Source organism: Nomascus leucogenys, chromosome 12 (assembly GCF_006542625.1).
Source record: "Nomascus leucogenys isolate Asia chromosome 12, Asia_NLE_v1, whole genome shotgun sequence".
Classification (NCBI taxonomy): Eukaryota; Metazoa; Chordata; class Mammalia; order Primates; family Hylobatidae; genus Nomascus; species Nomascus leucogenys.
In genome coordinates this window covers 38,761,459-38,788,880 of record NC_044392.1, presented here as the reverse complement: position 1 = coordinate 38,788,880, position 27,422 = coordinate 38,761,459, and the positions used below count along the sequence as shown (strand labels likewise).

Genomic DNA, 27,422 nt, shown 5'->3' with positions numbered 1-27,422 from the left:
CCTGGAATGGCTCCGGGCTTTGCGTCACGCAGCTCCGCCCCTCGGCCTATCTCACCCGATGCTGTCTCCGAGGGTAGGGAACGGTTGGAGGACTGAGATTGGAGGGATCAGCGCAGACTCGATGACGCAACGGGAGGTGGGGCGTGGCCGTACTCTGATTGGTGACGGGTGAGGTGGGCCCGGCTGCGGCCCGAAATCGTAGGACTTCCGAAAGCAGCGGCGGCGTTTGCTTCACTGCTCGGAAGTGTGAGTGCGCGAAGATGCGAAAGGTGGTTTTGATCACCGGGGCTAGCAGGTGAGGCCTCCTTTGGGTTGGCAGAGGCGGCAACGGATTACGGGTCCGAGAGAGCAGGGGTCTGCGACCCTCCGCGAACGGACCCCGGAAGCGCCCGCCCCTGGCTTTGCCTAGGTTCCCCGGAGTCTCTGCAGCAGGTGTGGGGCGTGTCGGCCTCTTGAGGTGCTCAGTAACTGGTGCTTTGTATTAAACATGACAGTGAAAAGGAAAACTAGAGCATCAGTAAGTGATGAGTGTCGCAGTGATGATCCTGAGGTTATCAAGGGAATGGGGTACTCAGGCGGGCTCCGCCCCTTTTCCATCTTTGCCTACTGTTCGTATTTATCGTCATTGCCCAACATTTTGCTCCTGACCACGTGATCATGTCTTGTACTCCAGGTGTTTTGTCTGTACAAGCCTTTTGCCTACAAGTTTGAATACCCATGAACATTAGGACGGTGGAGAGAAAACAATTCCGTTCCATTTAGCTCAGTGCTAGAGAGCTAACATACTCTTCAGAAACCCAGAGAAAATTAACCTTTTCCTATGAAGGCATGGTTGGGGTGCAGAATAACCAGCTCATAATAATTCCAGGGTTGCTCATTTAGTCTCTCAGCCTCTTCTGTTGCTTGTTTTACCTGTCATTTGCACTTCCGTGAAAAATGTGTGGAGGATGAAGCCAATCAAACCATTTTTCTACTAGTTGCATTTGGCATTTTTAAATGATTAAGACAGAGGACATGTTAAACATTTAAGATTGATCCACTTTCAATTATTTAACCACATGCATATTAACTAAGCCAGCTTGGTAGGTGTCTGCAGTTGGCAACTTTTTAGCATACCCTCTCAAGTGACTTTAACAGTTGATTGGTGCTTCTTATGTGGAAGGTACTGAGTAAGGCAGAATTGATTGTCTGTTTCTTTTACATATATTGTGATATGTGCAATTGTATATTAAATGACTACTGTTCTCATGCGAGGACAAATATTTTTGATGCTTTGTTGTTGGTGCTAACAGATTACTGATGGTTCCAGGCTGTTTTTGGGTTTTAACTATTAATATATTTGCCTGGAATCAGCTTAAGTCTTGAAAGAGAACTTATTACCCAGCTTTTCATTGCTATCAGCCAGGCTGGTCTGACTGCTGTCATCACTCCTATGCGGTTTTACAATGCTGGTTTTGAAGTTCTTTGTTTCCAAGTGGTGTACTCACCCCTGCTTCCCTTTCTTGGTCCTCATCTAATATTTAGTGTGTTCCTACCTTCTACTTGATCATGTTGAGTTCTTTCTTTTTCTATTATTTAATCATAGTTGTTGAGAGGGATTTGTACATCCTGCCATGTTACTGATGCCTCATCCTGAAAGATTCATCTGTTCCTTTATCGGAGATTTCTGGTGCTCCTTATGGTGTTTATGATACCAATAGGTGGTAGAGCCCTTGCCCCTGAGGAGCCTAGACAGCAAAGTCAAAATGCACCTGGGAAACAGCTAATAAGATGCTCTTTTCAGCCCTTATTGGTGATACATTAAATCATTTTCATGAGTGGCATAATAAGTACAAAATGAAAACCACTGGCAGGATAAAGCCCAGTAATAGAAAAACTGAAGAACAACTCTTGTTTTCAGTCCACTTATTGTGTCGTTGAAGTTTTTCAAAATGAGAAAAACACAAACTAGACTGTGTCTCAAGCAAGTGACTATTGGAGTGCAGGATTCCTCTCTTCTTAAATAATTGTTGAGTCTTTTCTATCTGGGCTTCTCATTGGAGGTCAAGTTGACACAGTTTTCTGAACCAGAGAGAAATGCCTCTACCTGACACCATCCCAGATAACCCACATCTTGTGTCTGAATTGTCCTCCCAGTGGCATTGGCCTGGCCCTCTGCAAGCGGCTGCTGGCAGAAGATGATGAGCTTCATCTGTGTTTGGCGTGCAGGAACATGAGCAAGGCAGAAGCTGTCCGTGCTGCTCTGCTGGCCTCTCACCCCACTGCTGAGGTCACCATTGTCCAGGTGGATGTCAGCAACCTGCAGTCAGTCTTCCGGGCCTCCAAGGAACTTAAGCAAAGGTATATCTCTTGCTGATGGATTTTTTTTCTCATGTGATTGTGCAGCATAACACTTAATAAAATAAGAGAGGAAAGAAAAACCTAAAAAGAAACAGGTGCAGTGTAAGCAGTTATGTTGAGGAAATCTGTATAGGGTGACCCATTGTGTCACATTACCACATTTTCTTTCTTTCTTTTTTTTTTTTTTAAAGAGATGGAGTCTTGCTTTGTTGCCCAGGCTGGAGTGCAATGGCGTGATCTCGGCTCACTTCAACCTCCGCCTCCTGGGTTCAAGTGATTCTCCTGCCTCCACCTCCTGAGTAGCTGGGATTACAGGCATGCGCCACCACACCTGGTTAATTTTTGTATTTTTAGTAGAGACGGGGTTTTACCATGTTGGTCAGGCCGTTTTCGAACTCCTGACCTAGTGATCTGCCCGCCTCGGCCTCCCAAAGTGCTGGGATTACAGGCGTGAGCCATTGCGCCTGGCCAGTACCGCATTTTCAATCTCAGTCATGATCATAATTATTTCATGGAGACTAAGTTATGAGTACATCCTGATGTGTGATCGATCAGTTGGTGCTGAGATTATAGTTGTGAGCCATTGCACCTAGCCAGTACCACATTTTCAATCTCAATCATGATCATAATTATTTCATGGAGACTAATTTATAAGTACATCCTGATGTGTGATCGGTTGCACTGCCTTACGTTAAAGTAACTCCTTTGACATTTGAATTCATTTTTTACATCTTTCCTTCACATAATGAATTCATTAAGTAGATAAGGCAAGTAGTGAGTGACATTTAACAAGTGAAGAAACTGAGACACAGAAATAAGGGTAATATGCCTAGGAAGGTCATCCAATCTTGTATTAGTTGGGTGGGTCCAAGACCCCAGGGCTTCTCTCTGCTTCCTAAGGGGTATTTTTTTCCCTAAGCCAGTAAAGATTTGTTCACACCTTCACAGTAATTGGCATGTAATAGACATTTGATCAATATTTGGTATATGAAGGAATAGAGTCCTCAGATGTATAACTCCCCAGAAAGTGAACACAAAATGTAGGTGCACAATGCATTTTTCTGGGCAGAGAGGGCTTTTTATTTATTTATTTGTTTTTAAATTGTAAGAGGAATTTATGACGAAAAAAGTCCAAGAACCCTTCGCTAGTCTGTGCTGCTCTAGGGCTATCTGGAATAATTAATTTTCAAATATTTTAGTATTGAGGCATTTAAGAGACAACTACCTTGTTTCCTTGGACAGTAAAATGAAGTGGCTAGAAACAAGGAAGGCCTTCTTGATGAAGACGTTTGCTGAATAAAAATGCTTCGTATTTTATGTGAATTGATAATCATTTGCATTTCCCTGTTCCAAATGCACAAGTTACAAAGTGAAAGCTAGTTTTCTTCACTCCAGCTCTTCTCAGTATGGCCTTAGTCCTTTGTAAATGTGGTTTCTCTCTCCAGTACTGCTGAGCTATTAGAGTTTTCCACTGCATCTTAAAAAAAAAAAAAAAAAAAAAAAACCTGAGGAGATTTTCTAGGTTCTGTTTCCACATAAATTTTGATATATTCCATATCCCCTACTCCTCCATAACTTAAGAGTCTCCAGGGCTGTGAAACTGTATACTGAATGTCCTTACGGAAATAAAAACCATGAAGTTGAGAGAAGTTATGTGTTTTAAATCATGTTTACAGGCATTCTTTTCCCACACTTTTTTAGCCAGCTGGCTTCTTACCTGCTTTGTTTAGATTTTGTTACATTTTCTTATTTGGAAGAAAAGAACCATCATTTCGCAGTTAATAATATCCCATTCTGATGCAGTTTACTTTACAGACCTAAAGTTTTAACATTTATAGTACTGACTATTCCCAAATGCCTTCAAAGTTTCAAGATATTCAGTACTTTATCACAAGTTTAGTAATTTAGTATTTCGTAAGATATTTAGCAACTTAGCACAGATTCAAGGCAGTGAGACTGTGGGGCAGAAGGGAGCGCTTCAAGTGATAAGTGAGATGTCCCAGGTACCTGTCATTAGCATTTTAGTGAAGTTTTGAGGTATTTATTTAGTCCACAAAACAGTCTTTTTTTTTTTTTTTTTTTTTGAGATGGTTGGTGTTATTCAAGTTTAGGAAATGTTGGTTGTGGTGATACTCACAAATTTGGAATATATGAAAGCGTCCAGATAGATTCTTACTTATGTCAAGAAACTGCACCCAGTGGCTCAAATGGATCTCTTCAGTTCTAAGTCTGAAATAAACTAGAGCTAAAGAGAGCTCGAGAATCCCTTCTAATGGCTCAAGTAGCACCATCCCTGACACCTGGTCTTTCCATCTGTAGCACTCTCTTCTATTAGATAGTGCAGATGAAAACTAGTAAGAAATAGTGATTCTGTTTTATCCGTATTAGAGCAATGTATCAATTATTTTATTGATGAGTGGTATGTCATTTTACTGAAGCCAGAGCTTAATTTGATGTCTTTACTAAACATTTCCTCTCCGTTCCTAGCCAAATATGTTAATATTTGTAGATAAAAGTTGGCAAATAAGGTAGTAAAACAAGCAACAATGGATAAACTCACACTATCTTTGTGGCATTTACATGATGAACTGATGGTAACAATATCAGCATTTTAAATGGTCAATTTAATAATTTGAGTCATTTGTCAATTATTTATAGGATGATCAAGAAATGGTTGTATGTGATCTGTATTGAAGACCATGTATGTATTTCAGGGTCCTAACTTCAGAAGCTATGACTCTTAGTATCTTGGGTTATTCAGAGGCAGTTTGGTACATAGAACTCTAGGAAATATTCTGAATGTTTATGGTGTCTGTGAGTATCATGAGAGCAGGCTTTACCTGCCTTGAACCTAGTTCAAAACGAGTACAGTTAAACCTATGTAAGTCTTAGATGAAGACTTACATAGGTTTAAAACTGAAAATGCTTTTTCAGCTCAGCATTTCATATCCCTTCCATGACAAGTATTCAGGGGGGAGCCCAACAAGAATACCTTACCGCCATTCATCTTTTATAATCTCATTGTATTCTTACGGACTTTCATCATTTTAGCATACATAGGACTTGTCCATGAACACTGAAAGGTTTCCACATGGATCTTCTGTTTTATTATATATTTTGGCATTCAGATTTCAGCATTAATAGATCAGGTCAGGTGAATATCAATATTATATACATTTTACTTGTCAACCAGAGGAGATGTGGATTTTTTTTTTAAAAGCAAGACACTTTGTAAGATGAGGAGAGTGGGTTTAAGAGATAGAGGGTTGCTGCAATTCCTTATTGAGAGGACAGAGCTGGAAGGAATTATTGATCAGAGGTTTTACTTAAAGTCCACGATGACTCCATAGATTCTGTTTGAAGCCACTACCAAAGAAAGAATTCTCAAATGTTTACTGTAGCTAAAGAAAAACTGTTGAGAAATGCTATAACTCTAATGTACTATAAATTCTTCTGAGCTTGCTGCGGCTAATTTATTAATTTAAAAAGTATTTTTTGTCTTTCTTAGGCCTCCTTGATTCTAGTCACTCTAGAGATAGAATACACAATCTTGTCCTGATGTTTTTACTTGCAACTCACAATCTTGTTTGGTGGTTTACTTGCAGGTTTCAGAGATTAGACTGTATATATCTAAATGCTGGGATCATGCCTAATCCACACCTAAATATCAAAGCACTTTTCTTTGGCCTCTTTTCAAGGTAATTTTCATTTTATGGATGAACTGATTGGAAGGAATGTGTTCATTTTTCTGCCTGGTTTTGCTGGTGTGTTAAGTTGGGGGGATGAAAGGTAAGGGGTTGTTGAAAAGGTTGAAGACAGGAAAAGGAGATGTTGCAACCGTATCATGAAAGAAAAGCAATCCTCTTTTGTGGGGAGTGCCGAAAGTCCCTTTTTTTATGGTATTCTGAGTCTCCAGGGCATTCTAAATGGTTTAGAAGATCATTTTTTTGTCTGCCTGGATATGCCTATTAGCAAGAACATTTTGAAATTAGGCAGAGTTCTCAGAGAGACTCCAATTTCCAGGAAAGCTGCTTTGAACTATTTCCCAGCTGTATGTCAGGTGCTCTGACCAGTAGGTTGGGGAAATGCAGACAACTAATGTCTTCCTGGGAGATTCTCATTACTCATTAGTGTAGTGGCTTTCAAAAATGTTGAAACGCAACCAGGAGAATTCTTATTTATAGGAATAAATCTTACTTTGTGACCCAATACACTTATTCATAAATAGGCATTCTTACTATGTGCTACTTACCATACCAATACTTTTGCTTTACTTCTTTTCCATTAAAAGACAGACTCTCTCTCTCTCTCTCTCTCTCTCTCTCTCTCTCTCTCTCTCTCTCCTCTCCTCTCTCTCCCTCCCTCTCCCTCCCTCCCTCTCCCCCTCTCCCCCTCTCCCCCTCTCCCCCTCTCCCCCTCTCCCCCTCTCCCCCTCTCCCCCTCTCCCCTTCTCCCCTTCTCCCCCTCTCCCCCTCTCCCCCTCTCCCCCTCTCCCCCTCCCCCCTCCCTCTCCCTCTCCCTCCCTCCATTGGTCTTGACTTACTAAATTGACCTCCCAGCAGAACACTATATTAATATGTTTGAAGAATTCTCAGTTAAAAAAAAATCTGTTTAACTTTTTTTTTTGACAATTAAACATACTTTGTGCACAGGAAGACTTTTTCCCTTTGGCATAGCTTATTATTCCTTTAGAACAGTTTACCTGTAACCTGATTGGGAAAGAGGTGAAGAAAGTTTTAGCAGGAGGTTTTTGAGAGATTCAAGTTCCTATTGGTAGTGTGAGCTGTAAGTATGTAAGTACTTCTGTGAATTAGTGGGGGGAAAGAGGGTCTTTGACATTTCATTTAATACAATAACCCAGTCTGAGTAATAGGTATTTTTATTCCTGTCATTACAGAATCAAGGGAGGTGTAGTTTATGGGTCGGGGGGATGGGTTGGGAAGTGTTTTCAGTATTTCCAGTTAAAGAAGCTTTAAAAAGTCATGCAATTATCTTCTGCTATTTCAGAAAAGTGATTCATATGTTCTCCACAGCTGAAGGCCTGCTGACCCAGGGTGATAAGATCACTGCTGATGGACTTCAGGAGGTGTTTGAGACCAATGTCTTTGGCCATTTTATCCTGGTAAAGAAGCTGTGGGCTTAATAAGCTAATATTTGGTGTGATAGTTTCTGTAAAGCTCTGGGTACAGGGCATTATTATAGTTGAGCAACCAGTTAACTGATTTAATCTCATGTTTGAGTTTTCTTGATTGCATTTGCCTTTTTTATTGTGAGCATGGAATACTTCTGGAAGCTTTCCTAGTAGATTTTTCTTTAATAAATGTACTAATAGTTTTTGATTTACAGAATTACTGCAAAGATAGTACAGAGACTTTCTGTATGCCCTACACCCAGTTTCCCCTATTATTAACATTTCGCATTGGTATGATGCATTTGTCAAAATAGATGAATCAATTCTGCTACATTATTATTAACTAAAGTGCACACTTTATTCAGGTTCTGTTTTTGCCTAATGTCTTTTTTCAGTTCTAGGATCCCATTCAAGATACTACATTACATTTAGCAGTCATGTCTTCTTAGGCTCTTCTTGGTTGTGACAGCTTCTCAGACTTTCCTTGTTTTTGATGACCTTGACAGTTTTGAGGAGTACTGCTTAGGTGTTTTGTAGACTCTCTCAATCGGGATTTGTCTGATGTTTTTCTCATGGTGAGACTGAAGAATGTGGTTTTTGGGAGGAAGGCCACAGAGGTAGAGTGACATTCTCATGACATCATATCAAGGGTGTATTCTATCAGTATGACTTCTCAGTGTTGATATTAACCTTGATCACCTGGCTTGAGGTAATGTTTGTCAGGTTTCTCCATTGTTAAGTTACTTTTTCTTTCTCCCTTTTCATACTCTACTTTTTGAAAGAAAGTTGGGCCAGGCATGGTGGCTCCTGCCTGTAATCCCAGCACTTTGGGAGGCCAAGGTGGGTGGATTACCTGAGGTCGGGAGTTTGAGATCAGCCTGACCAACATGGAGAAACCCCATCTCTATCAAAAAACAAAATTAGCCGGGTGTGGTGGTGCATGCCTGTAATCCCAGCTGTTTGGGAGGCTGAGGCGGAAGAATCACTTGAACCCGGGAGGCGGAGGTTGAGGTGAGCCGAGGTCATGCCATTGCACTCCAGCCTGGGCAACAAGAGTGAAACTCCGTCTCAAAAAGAAAGAAAGTTGTTATGTGCAGCCAGTGCATACTGGCTAGTGCTCTACCTCCTTAAGAGAGTGGGTTATCTACAGAAATTATTTGGATTTTTTCCACAAGGGAGATTTGTCAGTTCTCCTTTATTTATGTCTTTATTCAATCGTTTATTATATCCATATGGACTCATGTTTATGTATTTTCTGCTTTGAAATTATAAATACTATTTTATTTTCTTGCTCAAATTTTTTCAGTTTTGGCCACTGGGAATGCTTTCAGTTGGCTCCTGTATCTCTTTGGCACACCCCCATCATTATGGTTTTCTCTTTTTGTTTTAGCTTTCATTTTGAGCAGTTTCTTACTATCTGGCACTACAAGATGCTTCAGACTCATCTTGTGTATTTCCTTGTTCAGTCCTAGAATCAGCTACTTTTCTAAAGACATATGTTTTCTTTTATCAGAGAATGGTTATTAGAAACCAAGATCTGGGTGCTTATTGCTACTGAGATATCAGTGTCTTCTAAACCCTCTCTGCTGATACACTAAGAGATATATATGTACATACTAACTCATGTGTGTATACATATCTATAAATATTTTTCTGTGTAACTAATTCATGTCTCTTTTAGATAACTAGTTAATACTGATGTCTCTGACCCTAATCTCTTACCATACAGTACAGTGGTTTCAAAATTTTTATGTCTATTCTGCCAGTATATTTTAATACTTTTTTGTTCTTTTTTTTTTTTTCTTTCACCTAGATTCGGGAACTGGAGCCTCTTCTCTGTCACAGTGACAATCCATCTCAGCTCATCTGGACATCATCTCGCAATGCAAGGAAATCTAATTTCAGCCTCGAGGACTTCCAGCACAGCAAAGGCAAGGAGCCCTACAGTTCTTCCAAATATGCCACTGACCTTTTGAGTGTGGCTTTGAACAGGAACTTCAACCAGCAGGTAAGGCCTGTCTCAGTGATATGGAAATGGCAGAGGAGGGTTCTCTTGATTACCTGCTATTGATTTCCTAGTAAGGTAGCTGGCTTTCCACTAACTCTTGTAGTTTAGATTGATATCTGGTGTATATGAAAGTGTTAGGGCAGAGATAATTGGCTCCTGACATTATAGTTATAGGTAGTTCATTCATCATTCTGTGGTTCTTCAGGAATTCTAACTTATGTTAACAGAGTGACACTAGTAAAAGTGATAATTGCTACTGTTTTGGTACTTGCTGTGTTTCAGGTGCTGTATTCATCTGTGTGTGTTATTAAATACCTGCCTCATTACGTGAAGGTGGGTCTAAGTATTACCATTTTCAGATGAGGACACTAAATCTCGGAGAACTCAAGTCATTTACCCGATGGTCACACAGCTTGTAAATGGCAGAGCTCAGAATTGAGCCCGAGGCTGTCTGACTTTATAGCTTGGACTTTTCCCACTGTACCATGCTGCCTCCTAGTGTTTGTCATAGCAGACGTTTATAGGACAGTCAAGTAGTTATAAAACCTTCTGGATAGTGGTGGTTTTAGGTAAGACTCCAGAGCTCTGTCTCTGAGGATGTCAGTTTATAGGATGTTTTTCAGGGGATGGTGACCCTTGTTGGTCATACCGAGTCCTTGTGGCCACTGTGGTCTGCAGTTTACTGCTTCTTTGTATGTCTCTGTTGCCCAGGTCTAAATTCTTACATGAAAATCTCCAGTCTTCCCCTTGTACATTTTCTTTTGTTTGCTTTGATTAACAGTGTTGTATGAGTATGGGACTATGGAGAAGTTTAATTTCACTAACATTTACAAAAGACCTATCATGTTTAGGGCACTGGGCCAGGTTTAGGGTTGAGGAGGAAAGTGAAATAAAAAGATGATCAAGAATTATGTCTTACCTCAAGGGTGCTTCTTGGATCATGAATTAGACATAGAAATATAACCTTATGTGATGGTCTAGACCTGGCTTATTCTGGAATGGCTACCGTTATCAGGTGGTATTCTGTGATCTGGCTCTTAGAATCATGCCCCCCGCTTTTTTTTTGAGACAGAGTCTCATTCTGTTGCCCAGGCTGGAGTGCAGTGGCACAACCTTGGCTCACTGCAACCTCTGTCTTCTGAGTTCAAGTAATTCTCGTGCCTCAGCTTCTCGAGTACCTGGGATTACAGGGATGTGTCACCACACCCAATTTTTGTGTTCTTAGTAGAGACAGGGTTTTACTATGTTGGCCAAGCTGGTCTTGAACTCCTTACCTCAGGTATGTGCCTGCCTCAGCCTCCCAAAGAGCTGAGATTACAGCGCCTGCGCCCAGTCTGAATCATGCCTCTTATAAAGTTGAAGCTAAGAGCATACTCTAGAACTGAATTTGAATCCTGACTCTTTGTAACCCTAGGCATATTATTTAATCTCCCTATGCCTCAGTTTCCTCATCCGAAAAATAGGGATAGTAATAGTGCCTGCCTCACAGATTTATTGGGAAGATTGACTGAGGGGATCTGTATGAAGCACTCACAGCAGTGCTTTCTATTCAGAATGTGAGTTTGTGTGTGCATGTGTCTGTACAAATATGTACATGTGGATATGCATGAGTGTGGGTATGTATTTGTGTGCCTACCCATGTGTAGGGGATTCATATGTACATGTACGGGTTTTGTGGGTGTGCGCACATGTGTTTGTGAATGTATTTTTTGGGTGTGTGCATGTGTTTAGGTGTCAGTGCATGTGGTCTGCACATGCGTGTGCATGTTCTTGTGTTGGCTGTTAATATTGCAGGTTGGACTCAGCATGTTGGCCCAATTGTGCACCTCCTTCTGAAGTTTCTTATGTTTAAAAACTTGTCACACCTGCTTCCTGATACTCTGTGAACTCCCTTTTAGAGGGATTAGCTTTTCCTTTCATAAAAAGGTCTGGGATTCTATTTAAGTCTCAGTTATCGAGTAAGGTTTGGGATTTTATGTTTTACGAAAGAGGGAGATTTAGCTATTGCTTGTAAAATCTGTTGAGATTGGTTCTCAGCCAATGACTTTTTCTCCTTGGCCTTTACGAGGAAAGAAGCAGCTGAGAAAGAATGACATTACAGGATTCCTTTTGAAGCCCTGTGTTACTGGAAATGTTGTCAGGTTCTATATAGACTGCCTGGTAGACTTTAATTATCCATGCATGCTCCCCCACTCAAACTGTATAGAAATACTCAGGATCATCACAATTTAATCCCTATAATTTAAACAAATGGAAGGATACAGTCTTGGTTAAGATTGTCTTCTTCTTTCTTTCTTTTTTGTTTATCTCTCAACATCGGAAAATTATATATGTTGGAGACACTGGATTTTAGTTTGAAGATTTCTTCATTTAGGACAGAACAGTCCCCAAGTCTTCCTAGGAAGTTCCTAGAATAAGAACTTTTCCTTAGCTGTTTTAGGGGCAGAGTACGTTGTTTTCTTAGGAAAAGCTTTTGGACTATCATGAGGATAAGTCTTAGCTCTTGACTTTTTTTCTAGAGGATTGTTGGTAAATCAAGGGGATTCTCAGGGTTGGTTGATCCATGTCAGGCAGTGCCAGTCCTCTGCAATACCAAATAAAGGATGAAAAGCCTCCAGGTTCTGTTGCTCAGGGTGCTATCTGTCCATTGAACTGTCTGTTACACTGGCACTTCCTATTTTTTTATTTAAAAGAAAAAATGAGATTAAAAATGATAAAAATGAGTTAAAATAGTCAATATCAAAATAAAATAAAATGTATAGTATAAATTAAACTAAATAAAATAGTAAAACAAATCCCAATAAGAGCCATGATCCCAGGGCTCCAGGGCTTAACTATAGATCACATAGGACCCTTTATATTAATATAAGCTCTGTGTTAATTTGGGCTCTCTTTATAGGGTGGAACTTTCTAAAATGAGTTCTAGGCTAAGGACCTGATTTAGAGATCTTCAGTTGGAGAAAGTTTTGTGACAGCACATACAGCCTAATGCTGGGAGCACCCACCTCAAGCTAGAGGTATGGGTCTTATGTACTTGCAGGGAAACAGACACATACTTTAGGTTTAGCTATCTATTTATTAGGCCAAAAACTTCTTGAAGGCAAGGACTGTACTCCTTACATCTTTTAATCTTAAATGCTCGTTATGATTGAAAAGCTGATCTTCAGTTAAGCCAATAATAGGGAAAACTCAGATAACTAGGCCCTGCTTTTCTCCCCCAGCTTTAAGATTGGTTATTTTTCATACTGCAAGGTTCTTGAGAATAGAGACTTTGTCCTACTAATTTTTGCATCCTGGATGCCTCTCACAATGGGTTCTCTTAATACATGGTTCTTCAACATAAATGTTTTATCTAACTTCAGAGACAACTCAGAACATAAATTCTTTATTATCTGACTTCTGGCTTATGTACATACCTCTTTTATTAACTAGCATGTAGCTGGACTGAGTCAATATGCATTGAGTTAAAGTCTTATTGCTACGCCTCTCTGTTCCTAGGGTCTCTATTCCAATGTGGTCTGTCCAGGTACAGCATTGACCAATTTGACATACGGAATTCTGCCTCCCTTTATATGGACACTGTTGATGCCAGCAATATTGCTAGTAAGTGATGAATACTTATTTTCTTAGCTCATAAAAATCTCTTTTTGGGACCTAGAAGATGTGTTTAAGGGTTGGGAAATGATTTAAGGAATTGAACCTGAATGCCATTTAACTTGAGGTTTTTGAACTTACTTAATGTGAAACCTCTGCTTAATATTTCTAAGTGTTACTGCCACACCACCATTTGAGTGTCCACTTCTCTTTAAAGGAATGTTTCATTGCTCATGCACCACAGATCCCAAGAGTTCTGTAATCACATAATTTTAGAAAACCCATGTTGAACATTGTTAAACTGGACTTCTCTAAGTTTTCAAAGTGGTCATGTGCATCAAAAGTTCCCAAGAAGGGGATAAGTGTGCATTATGTAACTATAGAACCGTATTTTGTTTTGTGATTTGAACATCTTGCAGGACCATTGCTTCTGTGGCACACATTGAAAAATGCTACTTTTAGGAAATGATTCTCTCTTTAGGGCTCAGGAAGAAGTGTCTCTCCTTTAGGGCAGGCATAAAGTAAAGATCAGAAGTAAATAGGCCTTCATGTTAAAAGTAGTTGATTTGGAGTAATGGAGATTAAGTGATGTTTCTTTTTTGACTTTATTTTTTGTTACTTAAAAAATGTTCTGTAATCAGAAAGTCAGGGTTTTTTTAGTATTTAAATGAATAATTCTTTTGTGACTCTATTCTAAACCACCACAAAAATAACTATTGTTTTCTTCTCTGCAGCTTCGCTTTTTTGCAAATGCATTCACTTTGACACCATACAATGGAACAGAAGCGCTGGTGTGTTACTGAAGTTTTTATAACTTATGTGATGGCTTAGCATCTGTGAATTATAGGTTCACTTGTAGTAGAAATAATTTCAACAGAAAAGATAATAAGAGAATAAGCTCTGTGAATAATTGAGGTCCTGTTTGGAACTAAAGCAGACTATAAGGCTAAGGGCAGAACATTAGGAGTGAAGTTTGCAAGTTTAACATCTACCATGGCATTGGGCACCATGACTGTAGGGAAAGCACTTCTTTAGAGGCAAGATACACCAGCTGCTAGAGGAGAGACAGAGCAATGGGAAGCTGGAGGGGCAAGCAGAGCAGGATGGTGACTGCACAATCAGTCCGTGACTTCCCATGGAGAAAGAGCATCTTGTGGGTCAAGAGCCAGGATAACAAGGTTCAACACCATTCCCCTCTATGAAGATTTTCTTCCCTCTCTTAGAGGATCAAGTTGTTATTTTATTAGGAAGCCAGTGGAGTTCCTTAAATCACACATGGCAAATGGGTTGCATGTGTTTCCTCATCAATGGCAGACATTACTAATGGGCTATAATACTCCTTTCTGCTATACACAAGTGATGTCTCTTGTGATATTCTTCAACCCAGAGCTCCAGAGGCAGCCTCTACTAACGGATCAGAATTGTCCTACATAAAAAACCCGTTGTATCTGAGTCAGTTCTTTTATGTTTGTCTCCCTCATTCCATTGAGCTCCTTCAGGATTTTTGCTATTCACTTTGGAAACCCAAGGACCTAGCACTGTAGTACTTAGTAGATTCTTAAATCTTGACTTAATTGAAATTAGCTAAGGAAAACATAAATGGAATTGGCTTTGATGCTCTTGTTTTGGTAAGTGTTACAGAAATAAATGCATTTATTGTAAGAATACAAATTGGTTATAGAAGCAAGTGCTTTTAAGCTATATTTTATTTAGTTGTCGATATATTTGCCAAACCATTCACTGATGATATTTGAGAGGATGTTTACAATTTGTCTGGGGAGCTCTATAAAGTGCTGATTGTGAATCTCCACAGCCTCATTCACCTTGGGCAGAAGAAACAAATCATTGACACATCCTTCCTTTCCAGGTATGGCTTTTCCACCAAAAGCCCCAATCTCTCAATCCTCTGATCAAATATCTGAGTGCCACTACTGGCTTTGGAAGAAATTACATTATGACCCAGAAGGTAAATGTGCTTACATTGTTGCACTGATGCTTGCTGTTGGGTTGATGAACTAAGCCCGTGTTCCTGACCAGCCCCTCAGTCCCCCACCTTCCCTTCTCTGGGTACTCACTGTTCACCAGCATCACACTGGCCTGATTTTATTTCATCCTGCTCTCTCCTGCTTCTCACACATCTTGTTCCCCCAACCTGAGCTGCTCTCAGCCTCTCAATGATTGATTTCTGCTCATCCTCCAGATCAGCTTATCCCATAGCCTTTAGTGACCCTGTAGACCAGGCCTGGGTGCCGCTGTGGTAGGCTTTCTTGACATCTCGTACCTGTTGCAGATCATGCTTGTTCACCTTCGGGTTCCCCTGTCAGAATGTAAGCTCAGTGAGGAGGAGGGTCATACCCCATTTCCTAGCAGGCTGCCTTGCACATGGTAGATGCTCAGTAAATACGTTGCAAGTTGGATGAAATATGAAGTGTTTTTCTGTGTGAAGTTAACTTCCCTCTGAGTATTCAATTCTGCTTGTGACAATTATCAGCTTTAATAGATTGGTGTTTTGAAGAGGAACAGAATGTGCAGAAAAAAAGTCAGTACTGTGTTTTTTAGACTTGGTATAATCTAAAATGAAATCAAACATAGAGTTACATACTGGGGAATGGGAAAATTTATTTTAAATTAAGAGAACTACTTTGTTGTACTTTTGTCATGCGTAAGGTTTATTTCAGCCTCCGATTTTCCACTGTCCAGCCTGTTGTGACGAGGCATTAGCATAAGATAAAACGAGATTGAGGTGACTGTTATCTCAGGTAAGTCAAGTAACTGGCATTGATCTTGGCCTCTGTTAGTAGCATGAGTTAAAAGGGGAGCCATGCACTTGGCTTCCTGTGCTATCTGTTCACTAAAAGTGAACCTTCCAGGTTTTTTCAAAATATGTTCTGTGGGATACTAGTTTCTTGAGAAGATTTGCAGGAAGCAGTTCCTCTAGCAAGTAAAATTGAACCATGCTTCATATTACATTCCCCTCTTTCAGAGACTTGTACAGCATACATCAGCAAAGTAAAGGCTGTGAGAAGTTGAAACAGTTAAGAAATGTGTGTGAAATATTTTATCCTGCTGTTTTCAGTACTTCACCATGAATTTTTTTTAAAGCAAATTTTACATAACCTGTAACATCCCTTTGGGGAATTCTATTGTAAACTAATAGCTTACTTTAGGCTAGCAGGGTGTACTTGAATTTACTGTCTATTAACTTAGAAGGAATGATTTGTTTATCAAGGGGAAAATGTTTAGTTCTACAAACTGACATACTCATTAGCATTTTATGGAAATGCATTGAAGAAAGTGTTTTAACCTTTGATTAATTTGGGGAAGTCAGCTTTCTCTTCTGTTAAAAGATGGGGTTGAACTAGAAGAGTTCTGTAATGCTTCTTCCAGTTCCATTATGGAAAAACTCTAACTTGATTGAAGATAAATTATTTTCTTCCTTTTTTTAAAAATTATTATTATACCATAAGTTCTAGGGTACATGTGCACAACGTGCAGGTTTGTTACATATGTATACATGCGCCATGTTGGTGTGCTGCACCCATTAACTCATAATTTACATTAGGTATATCTCCTAATGCTATCCCTCCTCCCTCCCCCCACCCCACAACAGGCCCTGGTGTGTGACGTTCCCCTTCCTGTGTCCAAGTGTTCTCATTGTTCAATTCCCATCTATGAGTGAGAACATGCGGTGTTTGGCTTTTTGTCCTTGTGATAGTTTGCTGAGAATGATGGTTTCCAGCTTCATCCGTGTCCCTACAAAGGATATGAACTCATCCTTTTTTGTGGCTGCATAGTATTCCATGGTGTATATGTGCCACATTTTCTTAATCCAGTCTATCATTGATGGACATTTGGGTTGATTCCAAGTCTTTGCTATTGTGAATAGTGCCGCAGTAAACATACATGTGCATGTGTCTTTATAGCAGCATGATTTATAATCCTTTGGGTATATACCCAGTAATGGGATGACTGAGTCAAATGGTATTTCTAGTTCTAGATCTTTGAGGAATCTCCACACTGACTTCCACAATGGTTGAACTAGTTTACAGTCCCACCAACAGTGTAAAAGTGTTCCTATTTCTCCACATCCTCTCCAGCACCTGTTGTTTCCTGATTTTTTAATGATGGCCATTCTAACTGGTATGAGATGGTATCTCATTGTGGTTTTGATTTGCATTTCTCTGATGGCTAGTGATGATGAGCATTTTTTCATGTGTCTTTTGGCTGCATAAATGTCTTCTTTTGAGAAGTGTCTGTTCATATCCTTTGCCCACTTTTTGATGGAGTTGTTTGTTTTTTTCTTGTAAATTTGAGTTCATTGTAGATTTTGGATATTAGCCCTTTGTCAGATGAGTAGGTTGTGAAAATTTTCTCCCATTCTGTAGGTTGCCTATTCACTCTGATGGTAGTTTCTTTTGCTGTGCAGAAGCTCCTTAGTTTAATGAGATCCCATTTGTCAATTTTGGCTTTTGTTGCCATTGCTTTTGGTGTTTTAGATATGGAGTCCTTGCCCATGCCTATATCCTGAACGGTATTGCCTAGGTTTTCTTCTAGAGTTTTTATGGTTTTAGGTCTAACATGTAAGTCTTTAATCCATCTTGAATTAATTTTTGTATAAGGCGTAAGGAAGGGATCCAGTTTCAGCTTTCTACATATGGCTAGCCAGTTTTCCCAGCACCATTTATTAAATAGGGAATCCTTTCCCCATTTCTTGTTTTTGTCAGGTTTGTCAAAGATCAGACGGTTGTAGATGTGTGGTATTATTTCTGAGGGCTCTGTTCCGTTCCATTGGTCTGTATCTCTGTTTTGGTACCAGTACCATGCTGTTTTGGTTACTGTAGCCTCGTAGTATAGTTTGAAGTCAGGTAGCATGATGCCTCCAGCTTTGTTCTTTTGGCTTAGGATTGACTTGGCAATGCGGGCCCTTTTTTGGTTGCATATGAACTTTAAAGTAGTTTTTTCCAATTCTGTGAAGAAAGTCATTGGTAGCTTGATGGGGATGGCATTGAATCTATAAATTACCTTGGCCAGTATGGCCATTTTCGTGATATTGATTCTTCCTGTCCATGAACATGGAATGTTCTTCCATTTGTTTGTGTCCTCTTTTATTTCATTGAGCAGTGGTTTGTAGTTCTGCTTGAAGAGGTCCTTCACATCCCTTGTAAGTTGGATTCCTAGGTATTTTATTCTCTTTGAAGCAATTGTGAATGGGAGTTCACTCATGATTTGGCTCTCTGTCCATTATTGGTGTATAAGAATGCTTGTGATTTTTGCACATTCATTTTGTATCCTGAGACTTTGCTGAAGTTGCTTATCAGCTTAAGGAGATTTTGGGCTGAGACGACGGGGTTTTCTAAATATACAATCCTGTCATTTGCAAACAGGGACAATTTGACCTCCTCTTTTCCTAATTGAATACCCTTTCTTTCTTTCTCCTGCCTGATTGCCCTGGCCAGAACTTCCAACACTATGTTGAATAGAAGTGGAGAGAGAGGGCATCCCTGTCTTGTACCAGTTTTCAAAGGGAATGCTTCCAGTTTTTGCCCATTCAGTATGATATTGGCTGTGGGTTTGTCATAAATAGCTCTTATTATTTTGAGATATGTCCCATCAATACCTAATTTATTGAGAGTTTTTATAATGAAGGGCTGTTGAATTTTGTCAAAGGCCTTTTCTGCATCTATTGAGATAATCATGTGGTTTTTGTCTTTGGTTCTGTTTATATGCTGGATTACATTTATTGATTTGCATATGTTGAACCAGCCTTGCATCCCAGGGATGAAGCCCACTTGATCATGGTAGATAAGCTTTTTGACGTGCTGCTGGATTCAGTTTGCCAGTATTTTATTGAGGATTTTTGCATCGATGTTCATCAGGGATATTGGTCTGAAATTCTCTTTTTTTTGTTGTGTCTGTGTCAGGCTTTGGTATCAGGATGATACTGGCTTCATAAAATGAGTTAGGGAGGATTCCCTCTTTATCTATTGATTGGAATAGTTTCAGAAGGAATGGTACCAGCTCCTCCTTGTACCTCTGGTAGAATTTGGCTGTGAATCCATCTGGTCCTGGACTTTTTTTGGTTGTTAGGCTATTAATTATTGCCTCAATTTCAGAGCCTGTTATTGGTCTTTTCAGGGATTCAACTTCTTCCTGGTTTAGTCTTGGGAGGGTGTAAGTGTCAAGGAATTTATCCATTTCTTTTAGATTTTCTAGTTTATTTGCATAGAGGTGTTTATAGTACTCTCTGATGAGATTGGTGGTGATATCCCTTTTATCATTTTTTATTGAGTCTATTTGATTCTTCTGTCTCTTCTTCGTTATTAGTCTTGCTAGTGGTCTATCAATTTTGTTGATCTTTTCAAAAAACCAGCTCCTGGATTCATTGATTTTTTTGAAGGGTTTTTTGTGTCTCTGTCTCCTTCAGTTCTGCTCTGATCTTAGTTATTTCTTGCCTTCTGCTAGCTTTTGAATGTGTTTGCTCTTGCTTCTCTAGTTCTTTTAATTGCGATGTTAGGGTGTCAATTTTAGATCTTTCCTGCTTTCTCTTGTGGGCATTTAGTGCTATAAATTTCCCTCTACACACTGCTTTGAATGTGTCCCAGAGATTCTGGTATGTTGTGTCTTTGTTCTTGTTGGTTTCAAAGAACATCTTTATTTTTGCCTTCATTTCGTTATGTACCCAGTGGTCATTCAGGAGCAGGTTGTTCAGTTTCCATGTAGCTGAGCGGTTTTGAGTGAGTTTCTTAATCCTGAGTTGTAGTTTGATTGCACTGTGGTCTGAGAGACAGTTTGTTATAATTTCTGTTCTTTTACATTTGCTGAGGAATGCTTTACTTCCAACTATGTGGTCAATTTTGGAATAAGTGCGATGTGGTGCTGAAAAGAATGTATATTCTGTTGATTTGTGGTGGAGAGTTCTGTAGATGTCTATTAGGTCTGCTTGGTGCAGAGCTGAGTTCAATTCCTGGATATCCTTGTTAACTTTCTGTCTCATTGATCTGTCTAATGTTGACAGTGGGGTGTTATAGTCTCCCATTATTATTGTATGGGAGTCTAAGTCTCTTTGTAGGTCTCTAAGGACTTGCTTTATGAATCTGGGTGCTCCTGTACTAGGTGCATACATATTTAGGATAGTTAGTTCTTCTTGTTGAATTGATCCCTTTACCATTATGTAATGGCCTTCTTTGTCTCTTTGATCTTTGTTGGTTTAAAGTCTGTTTTATCAGAGACTAGGATTGCAACCCCTGCCTTTTTTTGTTTTCCATTTTCTTGGTGGATCTTCCTCCATCTCTTTATTTTGGGCCTATGTGTGTGTCTGCACATGAGATAGGTCTCCTGAATATAGCACACTGATGGGTCTTGACTCCTTATCCAATTTGCCAGTCTGTGTCTTTCAAGTGGATCATTTAGCCCATTTACATTTAAGGTTAATATTATTATGTGTGAATTTGATCCTGTCATTTTGATGTTAGCTGGTTATTTTGCTTGTTAGTTGATGCAGTTTCTTCCTAGCCTTGATGATCTTTAAAATTTGGCATGTTTTTGCAGTGGCTGGTACGGTTGTTCCTTTCCATGTTTAGTGCTTCCTTCAGGAGCTCTTGTAGGGCAGGCCTGGTGATGACAAAATCTCTCAGCGTTTGCTTGTCTGTAAAGAATTTTATTTCTCCTTCACTTATGAAGCTAAGTTTGGCTGGATATGAAATTCTGGATTGAAAATTCTTTAAGAATGTTGAATATTGGCCCCCACTCTCTTCTGGCTTGTAGAGTTTCTGCCGAGAGATCAGCTGTTAGTTTGATGGTCTTCCCTTTGTGGGTAACCCGACCTTTGTCTCTGGCTGCCCTTAAAAATGTTATTTTCAAAATGTTCAAAAGTTTATTTAATTTTTAGCTTTCCAATTTTGTGAGCAAAGAGGCTGTTCTTGAAGTTTAGGCTCTGTGTTGGCTTGAAAAAAGGATATCAGTATTTTAAAAGGGCTGAAAGTTTGCCTGTACATACTGTCGAGATTTTCTGCGTGAAACACAAGAATGTAAAATAACTATAGATTAAACTAGATAGAATGTTAAATTTCTTGCATGTAAAAGCATTTAGGAGAGAGGCAGTCTCAGGCTGCCATGGCAAGTCCACAAATTGTCAGGTACCCAAGTTCCTTGCAATCACCACCTGGCCATCTTTAGGGCGTGGCCCTCAGGCTTGTGGCTCGAGAGTGGTGTGGAAGAAGGGAAGAGAAAAGGGATGCTTTATTTCTCTTGAAGAGACTCCAGGTATTATTTACATCTCACTAGCCAGAACATAGTCTCATGGCTGTGGTACCCATTGTTTCAACGGAGGCTGAAGTATCGTCTTATATCCAGAGGGCAGTGAGCCCAGCTAAAATCAGGGCTCTTTTACTAAGCCAGATTGATATTAGGAAGTGAGTAGTCGTTAGAAATTCATGAAACTCTTTGATTTTTCTGTTTTGTCCTTTGATACCACAGTTGGTTGATGTCTTCTGTTACCTGGGCATATAAAAGTTTGGGGAGATAGCAAAACTCAGATCTTTCAGTCTTGCTGTTTAAGGGAAGCATCAGTGGGTTTGGTGAGTGTTGGAACTGAGACTGAGATTTAGTATGTTTTCAGGCTCTCAGCTTCCTGACAGTCCCCATGTGTCTGCCACCATGGATGGCCCTTTCCTGCTGCCTCCTTTCTTTTTATTTCATATATTGAATGCCTTTTTTTTATACAAATACTATTCATCTTCTTTTTCCTTTCTAGACATCTCTATTTTTGCTTCTTTTCCAGATGGACCTAGATGAAGACACTGCTGAAAAATTTTATCAAAAGTTACTGGAACTGGAAAAGCACATTAGGGTCACTATTCAAAAAACAGATAATCAGGCTGGGCGCAGTGGCTCATGCCTGTAATTCCAGCACTTTGGGAGGCCAAGGCAGAAGGATCACTTGAGACCAGGAGTTCGAGACCAGCCTGAGAAACATAGTGAGACCTTGTCTCTACAAAAAGAAATAAAAAAGATAGCTGGGTGTGGTGGCTTGCGCATGTAGTCCCAACTACTCAGGAGGATGAGGTGGGAGGATCTCTTGAGGGTGGGAGGCGGAGGCTGCAGTGAGCTGAGATTGTGCCACTGCACTCCAGCCTGGGTGACAGTGAGACCCTGTCTCAATATATATATATATATAATATATATATAAAACCTGAACTGACAATGACACTCTGGAACATTGCATACCTTCTATACATTCTGGGGTACGTGGATTTCTACTGAGTTGGATAGTATGCATTTGTAATAAACTATGAACTATGACTGTCTCTTTTCCTTCCTTTTGGAATTATCTCCAAGACTGTGTATGTGTGCATGCTTGTATGCATATGAGAAAAAGATTGGGCCGGGCATGATGGCTCAAGCCTGTAATCCCAGCACTTTGGGAGCCTGAGGTGGGCGGATCATGAGGTCAGGAGTTTGAGACTAGCCTGGCCAACATGGCAAAAACTCATCTCTACTAAAAATGCAAAAATTAGCCAGGTGTGGTGGCGTGTACCTGTAATCTCAGCTACTTGGGGGGCTGAGACAGGAGAATCACTTGAACTCAGGAAGCAGAGGTTGCAGTGGGCTGAGATCGCGGCACTGCACTCAGCCTGGGTGAGAGAGCAAGACTCCATCTCAAAAATAAAAAATTGATAAAGTAAAAATATTATTCTCTAGAATGGTATCACATCAAAATTATTAGAGTTCTTTTCTGAAAGATTTTATGTAAAAATAAAAATTTTTCGAGTCACCGAACAGAGTATCTGTTTATATTATTCTACCAACTGGGGCCTAAGCGGTGCTCCATGGGACAAGAGGTGGACTTGAATAATTGTGACACAGGCACACACTGCTCCGTTCTTTGGCCTGTCGCCAGCAAAGGGAAGTACTGCCCACTATCTGAGTGGCAGTCGGAACTTTGTTGCTTTGGGAGCAATTTTTTTTTAGCTCTTTTGCCTTATTTCTTCCTCCATATGCTGCTTCTGACAATCTTAAGATTGTTAGAATCCTAACAGTCCTCATGTGGGTGCCCAGGTGGTTAATAACAAAAACCAAATAGGTGTTTGGGTCACTTGAATTATTTCTTGTTTAAAAAATATCTTTTATTGATTCTGAGGGAGTTCATGCAAATATTGGGCCTGACCCTTAACACTATTTGCAAATTTATTAGTGACTAACCCATTTTCATGATCATATCTTAATAGTTGTAAACTTGCAGCAAGAAATTATTCACTCACATTAAGTTTAGATAAAATTTTCTAACTGGGTAACTGCTGGTGTAAGGTACACTATAGTAGTAAAGTGGTGAGGATTTAGTTTAAATGTATCAGATAATTGTGCAAACTTTATAAATTTTCGAAGAACCACATCCCAGGCCTCATTTGATATGAAGAAAAATGATAAAATGCCATATATTTTTACTATAAATACAACCAATGTAATGCCTGAAATCTAAAGTCAGTAAAATTTTGAATGAGTTGACAAAAGTAAAAAATGATATATAATTTCCTCACAGTTTAAAGTATGAAGCTTTTGGTTATAGTTTCTCTAATTTTGTTGTTAAACGTTTTCTATAAACATTCTATAAGTGAAAATGAGAGCTGCACACCACTGTGTCCACTGTCTTTGGGAGAGAAGGGTGAAGTTGACCTGAAATCAGAGGTTTTTCACTCTTCCATTCACTCACATTGTAAATTTGGAAGAAGCACATTATCTATTGTGAATCTCAGGTTCCTTATATGTAAAATGGAGTGGTTATCTTTTTGTGCTTCTACTCATGGGTATGGAGTGAAGATTTAATGCAATAATATATGTGAATGAATAAGGAGCTTTTTTGGCACACTGTAATAATTTTTACTGGAGATTGAATACACCAGAATATCATGGTTCAAATGCTACGGTGTAAGGTACTGAGTGATCGCTTCCTATCTGACAGAGTTGGTTAATTTTCCAAGTTTGACCCGGAAGGCAGCATCTGATCCAGTGGGAGGGCATGGTGGGAGGAGTATGGGCTTTAGGGCTGGGCAGACCTTGGATCAGATTTGGATTTAGCCAGTTAACTATCTGTATGGAGTTCGAGACCAGTTGTATAACTTTGGGCAAGTTACTTCAATTTCTACCTCAGTTTAATTACATAAAGTATTGATGCCAGTGCCTACCTTGCAGAATTGTGATAATATCCTAGTAGGTGCACAGTCAATGCAAATTGGTACTGAATTCTGTTCTACGTTAAGTACCCAAAAGGAAGCTTTAAACATGAACCAATCTTGATTTCACGTCATTGATGATGTGTCACTAGGTTGGTGCTGTACGTATTTTCTGAGCCATTTTATCCAATTTCCTCAAAATAGGGAACACTCCCTTCCCACACTCCCAAATGATGTACCTGTACAATTGGTTCCTTTCCTTAAACAATCCTAGGTTTCACTGTTTTGGTATCTGACTGGAGTAGTAGGTTAAAGATTCAACTGCTGGGAAGTTGGATTTCAGCAGATGCCTGATTTCTGCCTTGATCTGGTACCTTTATTTTGATTTCCAATGGGTTCAGTATAATTCATTCGTTACACAGATGAGCACCAACCACATGCCAGGCAGTGTTGGGTTTTGAGGATGTAGAAGTTAACATGTGATTGATAGAGTGAGACATCTCAAATGCTTCTAAGCATTCTAGAAATAATTGAGAACATGGGAAAGAGGCAACATTGAGGAGATGAAGGCTGAGTTTTTTTTTTTTTTTTTTAGACTTAATGGAAGCCATGATCATCAGATGGCAAGTTCCACACAAGATAGACACAGATAAAGAAAAACCTAGACATAGTGAAACTGCAGAGAACCAAAGAAACTACCTTGCAAAAACAATTGGAGACAATAGATTATTGACAAAAATCACTGGGTGGATTAGCTAATGCCTGTAATCCCAGCACTTTGGGAGGCCAAAGTGGAAGGATCAGTTAAGGCCAGGAGTTAGAGACCAGCCTGGGCAGCATAGCAAGCTGCTATCTTTACCAAAAATAAATCATTTCTTTTTAACATTGTTGGATTTGTTTTGCTAATATTTTATGGAGAATTTATGTGTCTAAGTTCATGAGAGATATTGGCCTGTACTTTTTTTTGGTTTTGACTGGTTTGGTTATTTGGCAATAGCAACCTCATAAAATGAGTTGAAGTGTTCTCTCATCTTCTATATTCTGGAAGATATTATATAACATTGGTGTTAATTCTTCTTTAAATATTTGGTAGAATTCACCAGTGAAACCATCTGGGCCTGGAGATTTATTTTATGAATCTTTAAAATTATGCATGTAATTGTTAATGATGATAAAACTATTCAGATTTTCTGTTTTATCTTGTGTTTTTGTCATTTGTACTTGAATTGATCAATTATTTCTAAGTTTTCAAATTTATTAGTATAAAAGTTGCTTGTAGTATTATTTTCTTTTTAATGGCTACGAGATCTGTAATGATGTTCTGTATTTCACTCTTGATGTTAGTGTCTTCTCTTTTTTAGTTTTTGTCAGTCTTGCTAGGAGCTTCTCAATTTTAATGGTATTTTCCTAAGAACCGGCTTTTTGTTTGGTAAATTTTCCCAATTGTTTTCCTATTACTAATGTCACTGATTTCAGCTCAAATCTTTTCTATTTCCTTCCTTCTGCTTGCTTTGGATTTATTTTGCTCTTCTTTCTACTTTCTTGCTGTAAAAACTTAATTATTAACTTGAAATTTTTCCTTTTTTTATCATAAGCATTTAGTACTATAAATTTTCTTCTTAGCACTATTCTAGCTACATGCCAGATTTTTTGACACATTCTCTTTTTTATTAAGTTGTATATATTTTTATTAACTTCCTTTGATACTTTCTCTTTACTCATGAATTATTTAGAAATATTGTTTAATATACATATTTTTAGAGATTTTAAAAACCTTATTATTGATTTCTGATTGTATTTTTGTTATTGATTTCCAGTTTTATTCTATTACAGTCAGAGAACACATTCTGTCTGATTTCTATGCCGTTAAATTTGTTGAGGTTTGTTTTATGGCCTAGGATATGGCCTGCTTTGGTGAATGTCTCATGGGCTCCCCTCCACACTGTGCCTGCTGTTGTTTCTTCTTTGGAATTCTAAGGTAATTGGTTTTTTTTGCCTTTTTTCCACAGTTAATAGTTGTTCTTCAGGAAGGATGGTCTGTAGGTGGGGTACATTGCTATAATTAAAAGCAAGACTTCTCCACACTTTTTGGTTCCATCTTTATTTCTGTGTGATTTTACTTCTATTTCTTTCCTGAGTATAATCAGTTTTTGTTTTATTTCTTCCTGCTCTTTGTCCATTTCTGTTTTTAAAATTTTCGATCAATAGTTTTTTTTAATATCTCCAAATGCTTGTTTAAGAATATTTAATTCTGTTTCATTGGGTTAGTATTTTCTTCTCCCTTGTAGTTGTTTTCTTGGGCATGGGGGATGGTGGTTATTGCGGTTGTCAGCTCAAACATTTTTCCTCCCTCATTGTGTTTGCTTCTCTTCTCAGCAAAGTCTTCTGGTCACCCAGTCTAAAATTTCATCATGCCTCTCATGTGTTCTCATCTTTCTTATCTACCTTTTTTTTTTCCTTTTTGCTGCTTATTACTATCTAACATATGTATTTTACATATCTTGTCTATTGCCTTTCAACCTACCGAAGTATAAGCTCCAAGACGATTGGGACTTTTAAAAAAATTGTTCCGCCACTATTAATGCAAGGCACATAGTAGGCACTCAATTACTGCTTGTTGTATAAATAAATATATGAACAATTGATTAAACAAAGGTTTATTTGAATTAAGGTATCATGAAATGGTGTTTGCAGTACCAAGTCAGAGTTTATTGAGGTTCTGTCTGCTGTCATTGTCATGTTAGAATATTGCCTTGTGCTGATACAATTCCTTCTCATGAAAACCAAAAAACACTAAGAACAACAAGAATGTAGAATGAGTCTTATTCCTACTAATGGAACTCCATGCAATAATCCATGTTTCTTGTCTGGCACCTGAAAATGTGAACAAATTTCATTATACAACAAGTCTCTTTTACTTATTATTTTTAATAACCATGACAATATACATAAAGGACTGTTGAAAATGGATAGTAATCCACTGGGTTAAAGAGAGCTTATCTCACCATTGCTGGAGGTTATTCCTCACTGTCTCATTTGACTCCTGTTTCAAAGAAGGGAATTATGGGAGGTTTTATAGCGGTTTATAGTGGAAAAGAGAAATCTCAGTGACTCTGGATGTTCAAGAAACACATTTTTTGTTAGTGACATAAATAGGTTTAAATGTGGGTAGATGACATAG

At 39.0% G+C, this 27,422-nt stretch overlaps 1 protein-coding gene across 3 annotated transcripts; it reads left to right on the top strand.

Moving 5' to 3' along the window:
• The first annotated feature begins 149 nt into the window (after window positions 1-149).
• HSD17B7 (hydroxysteroid 17-beta dehydrogenase 7) lies at window positions 150-22,373 on the top strand. 3 transcript variants are annotated; one of them, XM_003258782.4, is made up of 9 exons: window positions 150-295; window positions 2,137-2,340; window positions 5,946-6,038; window positions 7,348-7,462; window positions 9,285-9,479; window positions 12,978-13,082; window positions 13,808-13,864; window positions 14,941-15,039; window positions 21,853-22,373. In XM_003258782.4, exons 1-9 carry the CDS (start codon window positions 261-263, stop codon window positions 21,973-21,975), a joined length of 1,026 nt encoding a protein of 341 aa, XP_003258830.1. In that variant the 5' UTR covers window positions 150-260; the 3' UTR covers window positions 21,976-22,373. The 3 variants fall into 3 exon arrangements, 2 of the variants coding, with proteins under 2 accessions (XP_003258830.1, XP_012366422.1); XR_001116611.2 differs by lacking the exons at window positions 12,978-13,082; window positions 13,808-13,864; window positions 14,941-15,039; window positions 21,853-22,373 and having other exon boundaries at window positions 7,374-7,462; window positions 9,285-9,378; XM_012510968.1 differs by lacking the exons at window positions 9,285-9,479; window positions 12,978-13,082; window positions 13,808-13,864; window positions 14,941-15,039; window positions 21,853-22,373 and having other exon boundaries at window positions 7,374-7,688.
• Window positions 22,374-27,422: the final 5,049 nt, after the last annotated feature.